At 35.1% G+C, this 8,396-nt stretch overlaps 1 protein-coding gene across 1 annotated transcript; it reads right to left on the bottom strand.

Annotated features, from left to right (window-relative positions):
• Positions 1 to 4,832: 4,832 nt before the first annotated feature.
• Positions 4,833 to 7,859, bottom strand: LOC137236278 (AAC-rich mRNA clone AAC11 protein-like; the record flags this gene model as incomplete). Its single annotated transcript, XM_067758830.1, has 2 exons — positions 7,724 to 7,859; positions 4,833 to 5,696 (listed from the first exon to the last, which is right to left on the bottom strand). A coding segment is annotated over exon 2 (532 nt), but the record flags the coding sequence as incomplete, so codon positions are not given.
• Between the last annotated feature and the right edge of the window lie 537 nt (positions 7,860 to 8,396).

Genomic DNA, 8,396 nt, shown 5'->3' on the forward strand with positions numbered 1-8,396 from the left:
ACGCTTATATTAGCTTCACTTATATGTATGCTTGTTTGTAACTATCTAGGCTAGACGCGCAAAGGGGAGTTAGAACCCATCTAGCGGTAATTATTGAATACTGGCGGCAGTCGTTAAATAACTCACTACAAAACTAGTTGTGGTTAATAGCGGAGACACGAACCTCAGTTCCACGGTGCTAACAACACTAAATATCTAAGGCACGGTTTTTCAGTACAAGTTCAACTCAGTTTGTCAGTTAAACTACGCTTAAACTTATTCTGCAGTTTTTCAGTCTACTTTAACTGAAGTTTAAGCTAAGCTTAAGCGGCCGATCTGCCAGGTTTAAACTATAGTTAACCTATCAGTTATTTGCGTTTGTACGAAATGGCGTCGAATATACCCAACAAGCATTTAGGCATACTTATAAAATCTCAATAGTTGTTTCGAAACAGTGGCTCAACTCGAGAATCATAGCGTACTCAGCAAAAGAGGGAACTTTTTATAAAGCAAAATATGCTATTACTTAAGCTGAAAAAATCCAATTAAAACTTGTGGTTCACTAACTGGACTCAAATGTAAGATTCAATGATGGTGATGTAGGATCTTCGGTGTGGTAGGGGGAGCACGCTACCATCACACCAACGGGCGGCCGCCTATATAATTTATTCTTAATTAATTACGCTTCATTACTGCATCAGCCAGGTGTTTATTTCTCACAATAAACAGCTGTTGGTTTTAGTGGTAGTTGATTGGAGATTTTTTTTAACTCCACCTCAACTCGATATATAATGTAAGATTATCAACTGGAGAAATGGGTTGAATATTCATTTGAGAAACTGTAAATTTCTCAAAATCTCTCGAAATTAGGATAATAATTGGAAAATATTAATGACGTTGGAGATCAACTGGAAGACTTTTAATTTTACAAAATTTCTCAAAGGTTGGATAGTGACTGGAAAATGAAGTTGGATAACAACTCGAGAACTATCTGGTTTGAGAATAATTAAATAATGATTATATATTTCGCCGGAAAATTTTTTTCCATGTTTGTTGGGTAAACAAAATCCAGCTGTTTCCGTATCTACAAATTATCTAGATAAGTAATAAAAAAAAACCAATGTTGCCGCACAAACAGCATACCCCAAAGTAGAGCTGCAAAGGTACCTTCAGCTTACATGATATTCGAATTTTTTTAATAGTGAAAAGTGCTTACTAAATTTAAAAGTAATATCAGATATTTATGTAAATACAATATGTACATATTATGTGGGTATTCCATCCCATTTCGACCAATTTAGAATTGGCTGAAAGTTTTTCTCCTTTTTCTAGCTTACGAAAGACGTTTTTCAGAAGTTTTTCAAATTTTTTCATCCAACTCAAAAAAAGTTATGAATTTTTAAAAAACACCTTTTTTTCTCATAAAAAACTTCAATCAATTCTGCAATCATCCCCACTAATCCCGGAGTGGGCCTAGAATTTTTTTTTTTTTATTTAATTGACAAAAAAAATTTTTTAATTTTTTTGTATGTTTTCCCATTTAAAAACATTAAAAAAAAAAAAATTATCCCAAACGGTCAATTTTTGAAAAGGTTATAGCATTTTGAAAAAAAACACCGTTTTTTAATTTTACCGTTTTTTTCAAAATATATAAAACTTATTTTGAGTTGGAAAACGGTGTTTTTTTCAAAATGCTATAACTTTTTCAAAAATTGACCGTTCGGGATCATTTTTCTTTTTAAAAATGTTTTTAAATGTACTTTTAGGAAAATATACAATAAAATTTTATAGTTTTTTTTCAATTAAATGAAAAAACAAGTAAGGAAGGTTAAGTTCGGGTGTAACCGAACATTACATACTCAGTTGAGAGCTATGGTGACAACATAAGGGAAAATAACCATGTAGGAAAATGAACCGAGGGAAACCCTGGAATGTGTTTGTATGACATGTGTATCAAATGAAAGGTATTAATGAGTATTTTAAAAGGGCGTGGACCTAAGTTCTATAGATGGACGCCTTTTATCGCCGTAAAGATGGACCAGGGGTGACTCTAGAATGCGTTTGTACGATATGGGTATCAAATGAAAGGTGTTAATGAGTATGTTTAAAAGGGAGTGGGCCTTCGTTCTATAGGTGTTCGCCTTTTTGGAAATATCGCCATAAAGGTGGACCAGGGGTGACTCTAGAATGAGTTTGTACGATATGGGTATCAAATGAAAGGTGTTAATGAGTATTTTTAAAAGGGAGTGGGCCCTCGTTCTATAGGTGTTCGCCTTTTTGGAAATATCGCCATAAAGGTGGACCAGGGGTGACTCTAGAATGAGTTTGTACGATATGGGTATCAAATGAAAGGTGTTAATGAGTATTTTTAAAAGGGAGTGGGCCTTCGTTCTATAGGTGTTCGCCTTTTTGGAAATATCGCCATAAAGGTGGACCAGGGGTGACTCTAGAATGAGTTTGTACGATATGGGTATCAAATTAAAGGTATTAATGAGAGTTTTAAAAGGGAGTGGTGGTAGTTGTATATGTGAAGGCGTTTGCCAGATATCGACCAAAATGTGGACCAGGGTGACCCAGAACATCATCTGTTGGATACCGCTAATTTATTTATATATGTAATACCTGCCAAGATTTTAAGTGTTTTTTATTTCGCCCTGCAGAACTTTTTCAGTTTCTTCTACTTAATATGGCAAACCATTATACAATTTTACATTGTCACAACCATTTTATAAAGCTTTTTCTAAAGTTATATTTCGCGTCAATAAAACAATCCAATTACCATGTTTCATCCCTTTTTTCGTATTTGGTATAGAATTATGGCATTTTTTTCATTTTTCGTAATTTTCGATATCGAAAAAGTGGGCGTGGTCATAGTCGGATTTCGTTCATTTTTCATAGCAAGATAAAGTGAGTTCAGATAAGTACGTGAACTGAGTTTAGTAAAGATATATCTATTTTTTCTCAAGTTATCGTGTTAACGGCCATGCGGAAGGACAGACGGACGACTGTGTATAAAAACTGGGCCTGACATCAACCGATTTCGCCCATTTTCACAGAAAACAGTTAGCGCCATAAAATCTATGCCACTACCAAATTTTAAAAGGATTGGTTAATTTTTGTTCGACTTATGGCGTTAAAAGTATCCTAGACAAATTAAATGAAAAAGGGCGGAGCCACGCCCATTTTTAAATTTTCTTTTATTTTTGTATTTTGCTGCACCATATCATTACTGGAGTTGAATCTTGACATAATTTACTTATATACTGTAAAGATATTAAATTTTTTGTTAAAATTTTACTTTAAAAACATTTTTTTTTTAAAGTGGGCGTGGTCTTTCTCCGATTTTGCTAATTTTTCTTAAGCGTACATATAGTAATAAGAGTAACGTTCCTTCCAAATTCCATCATGACATCTTCAACGACTGCCAAATTACAGCTTGCCAAAATTTTAAATTACCTTCTTTTAAAAGTGGGCGGTGGACGGACGGACGGACGGACATGGTTCAATCAAATTTTTTTTCGATCCTGATTATTTTGATATATAGAAGTCTATATCTATCTCGATTCCTTTATATATGTACAACCAACCGTTATCCAATCAAACGTAATATACTCTGTGAGCTCTGCTCAACTGAGTATAAAAAAAAATTCTCGGCCCACTCCAAGATTAGTGGGGATGATTGCAGAATTGATTGAAATTTTTTATGAGAAAAAAAAGGGCGAAATTCGAAAAATCTCGAAAACTGAAAAATTACAAAAAAAAAAACTTTAAAAATTTTTGCCGAAAAGTACATTTAAAAAAAGATTAAAAAAAAAAGATGCCAAACGGCCAATTTTTGAAAAAGTTATAGCATTTTGAAAACAAAAATGGTGTTTTTTTTTAAATTCATAACTTTTTTTGAGTTGGATGAAAAAATTTGAAAAACTTCTGAAAAACGTCTTTCGTAAGCTAGAAAAAGAAGAAAAACTTTCAGCCAATTCTAAAGGGGTCGGGTTCAAAATTGGTCGAAATGGGATGGAATACCCCTTATATAAAATAAACACAAATCTGACATAATGTATGTAATTTTATCTATTCATGTTTTATTTGTCTTACCAATTTTTAGACGCTGGTAATTCTGCCGCTAGAAAAAGGAATAAGAAAAGGGAATACAGTACTCGATATTTAGAAAAAAACATCGATAATAGCGCCATGAACCTATTACTCGATGTATCGATATTTATATCGATACTTTTGCAGCTCCTCCTTAAAGGCGGCCTTAAAATTTGACTGGAAAACTAGTCAGTAGTTTAATTGGAGTTTAAGTTTGACTAGAGTTTAAGCAAGCTTAGTTTAAGCTTAGCTTAACCAACCACTGATAAACCGGGCCTAAGTGGATTGTAGATACAAAAACGGCACCACATTTGTGTGTTTTTTAGTTTCCTTAAACTATATTTATTTCAGATATCCGTTGCTTCTACACATGCTTCTATTATTACACGCTGTTATTTTATATACTGCTTGAAGGAGATTTATAAGCCTCTTCCATACCAGTGTGTACTGCTATAAATCTAGCCATATTTATAAATGCGGTATAAATGATATATATTTAGACTTGTTTGTTTTTATGTTTGAGTAGTACAGAATGTAAACAAATGAAATGTCAACGCACAATATCGATCTTTTCTGATTTCTTACTGTAGGGAATCTTAAGAATGCACGATTATTATTTATCTTATGTTATCCTAGGTCTCTAGGAATCTTCATATTCAACATGTTAGAAGACTTCGTATTCTAAGTCTATAATTATTAAATTTATCAAAGTATAACTACATTTATTTAATTTATACATATATTTTTTCAATTAAACTCACCCTCTCCATGCGCATCACTTCGCCTCTCATCCGCATTCTCCTCACCCCTATCGATGTGTGGAAATGTATTACCCATACAAAAGAGTGGCAATGCTGGTGATGTGCTTACCGAATTTCTTGAGCCCGCAGGTGACATCTTGAATGTTTCAAACAAGACACCAGCACCACCTCCATCGTTACTCAACATCGTTTTGCTGTTGCAAAGTAACAGCTCATCGCTCGAGGTGCTTCCGCTACTGCCACAACTCTGTCCCGATGATATGGAATTCATGCTGTCCTGACGATTCGTTAGGCGTCTCAACATGAATTTATTGTTAAGCACTTTGTTTTTGGTAATCAATTCACTGCGTCGTAGTGCGCATTTTGGTGAGTTGCTGTTTGTAATGCTGCTGTTATTGGTACTGTGGTTATTGTTGTTGTTGGTATTATTGCTGCTGCGTATGCCCACATTGCTGTTATTGTTTGTGTCACCAGCCGCCGGCGGCAATATGTTTGTTGTTGCCGTCGTCATCGTCGTCGTCGTGTATGGCATCTACAAATCATTCAACGAGACCGGCTCGATGCTATGCTCAACGCCTACCAACAAATGCTGCAACAATTGCGGTAATTCGTCACTCGTCAACATTTCGAGTGTTAATATGCTTAAATGTGTTGGTGGGATTAGTGTTGAGTTGAGTGAAGTTTGTGTTGTTGCGTTGTTTAAATCATTGCAAATGTATTGAATTTGATTTGATTTTGCTTTCGTAGGTTCGCTGGTTATTAAATGCGTTGTTACACTTGGGTGTGGTAAATTTTGTTGAGTTAGTATGGCGCTAGAGGGATTACGCCAACTTACGTACAATTGTGGTGCTTCCGCTTTATTAACTGAAAAGAGAGAAAGAATTGTAATCGTAAAATTATACATTACATAATTTTATCTTATTTGTAACGACTTCCCCTTTCATCACTTGTCAAATTTGGTTTTGAGGCAAACCGGTTCCTGTGTTTTGATATTTTTCGTTCAAGAAGATGGCATAACGTCGAAACCGATTCGTCTTTAAACCAAATTTGACAAGGAAACTATCTTCTCTAATTAGACGATTGGTAGTTTGTATTGTGAACCCTAAAGTTCTTTCAGTTGTTGTTGCATATATTTTTGACAGACATAATCACTGGCCATCTAGAATGATTTATATCTAGATGTACTCAGTTATATCGAGCTGACACTGTCCACGAATGCTCGGGCCGACACACTGTGCAAAGCTCCGAAATTGTCTCTATTTTCATAAGTACTCTATGCGTTGCAGTATATACTAGCTTGGCTTTCGGTTATGCGTATTGTAAACATTTTAGAAAAAAAATATGTTAAATTAATGGACATATAGCCTTTTGGGTTCAGTTGACTGATTTTTTCTGTCTCTGATAGTAAACCAACCCGAAATGTCATCGAAGAGTGCTGCATATTCAGTCTTCAGCTAGTCTACGAACGTTTTGCTTGCCATTTGTAGCGTGATAGAAGATATTTAATATTGATCGGTCACCAACCCTTGTATTAAATGGTCCATAATCGGAGGTATCGTCCTCCAGTTACTCAGTATGTACAGAAGCGCCACGAGGAGCTAGTTACTATAACGTGGCAAGTATCCGTTCTTTGCCTCCATCAGCCTCAGAACTATACGTATTTTTGATAAGAGTTTCCTCGTGACGTTAGTTTCGCTAGAGCTGCCAATGACCAGAGTTCATATTTAAAGATCGTCAACAGAATAAAAAACTAGTCCCAGCGTAAACCGCTTACCAAAGCATGTGCTAGTTTGAAGACCTCTTTAACTTGTATTCTAAGAATATTCAACTTCTTTTGTTTGCCCATGGATCCACTTAGATGGCTTCATATTTTATAAGCATTTATTATTATCTTATATATTATTTCTAATTGCTAATCTTTTTGCACTATTTGATTAGAACTAGCACTGCATTACCGGCAGTTCTAACATTCGCCAGATAGCAGCGCAAGCGCATGTAAGTTTATTAATATATGACTGATTTATAGAACAGCTGATTTCTGTTGATATTTGATATGAGACTTTTGTATTTTGTTGCGCGAGATGTGCACGGGTCCGGCTAGTACGCCATAGTCAAAGACTGATTATTCTAATTATTATTTTTATAGCGACAAGTACATTCCCCCAAGGGTATAGAGTGTTTTCGATGTTGATGTACATTTGCCGGATACAAATCCGGTACGTTTGAGTAATAAGGACTATCAACGAACTAATCCAACCATCTCAGGAATAGTTTAGTATGACCGTATTGAACCTACCAACATTACTAACTTGATTGGCGGCTAATCGTTTGAACGGTTATGTCTGCCCAACAAGGTAGCCAGTCGCTTCTTCGCTCTGCCAACTTCCGCCAATTGGTAACACCAAGGAAATTGAGATCGATGTACATTGGAACGATTTTATGTCATCTATTGTTCTAATATTAATTCTGGTGGAAAATCAACAAAACAAAACAAATCAGAATTTAAATCGTATCCAACCTGGCCCTAGCAGGGGAGTAGGCTCCCCTTCTTCCTCTACTTCTATAGACCGGCAGAAAATACTTTCTTATCTGGAACAACATATTTTATTCGCATAGCATGACCTAGCCAGCGTAGCCGGCGTATTTTAATTCTCTGGACTATAGGGGGTCGCCAATTCTGACTGAGCTGATGGTGCTGCTCAACATCATTTTGCACAGCCATATAAGTTTTGCAGGGCGACGAAATTTTAGACATAACGATATATAGGCAGCTACTTTTTGTGCTGTCGGAGAAGGCTTTAAAATCGAAGAGAAAGTGATGTGTGTCAATTATTTTTCCCAATTGAATGAACTTAGTGGAAATTTTCTGAATTTAAAATAAAAATACTTACCACTTTTCACGCACAAATAGATATCACCTGGTCTCACAAAGGCATTCTCAAGCGCCCCCAAATGTAAGATAACTTCGCCAGTTGGTGTTGTAAGTGGTTATCCTTTATTCCAGAGGACATTCTAGAAAAAAGAACTAAATCGGAAGTTCTATTATAATAAAAAATTTTATATTTATACAAATTTATATAGAGTTGAAAAGACCGATGATATTGCAAAAAAAAAACAAAAAGTTGTGTATACTCATGTACGTGCGTGAGAAGCTATACTTCTTTGACATCATTAAAAAATAGTTTTAAATTGCATGCACATCATTAGTTACAATAAAAAAATAAAAAGGATGGAAAAAGGTAGTCAACAATGTAAATAAAATTCATTTTAAATTTAAAAAAATTGTAAGTAATAAATATTTATTTTCTTATATTAAATGTAATATAAATTGGCGAAATAATCGAATGTTATTATTTTTAAATTATATCCATTGCCAGAGCAACTTCCGGTAATGAGTTTCAGGCAAATCGAAGCGTGAACTGACTTTGTGCGAATATATTGGTCCCTGATCCACTTTACGGAAAGAAACTTCACAGGAACACTCTCCGGGTTGTAGTAAAGCTATTCTGCAAGTTTGTATAATATCGGCGGAGTGATTTCGGAGCTCATTAGCTGCATACAAGC

Source organism: Eurosta solidaginis, unplaced genomic scaffold (genome assembly GCF_040869045.1).
Source record: "Eurosta solidaginis isolate ZX-2024a unplaced genomic scaffold, ASM4086904v1 ctg00001663.1, whole genome shotgun sequence".
Classification (NCBI taxonomy): Eukaryota; Metazoa; Arthropoda; class Insecta; order Diptera; family Tephritidae; genus Eurosta; species Eurosta solidaginis.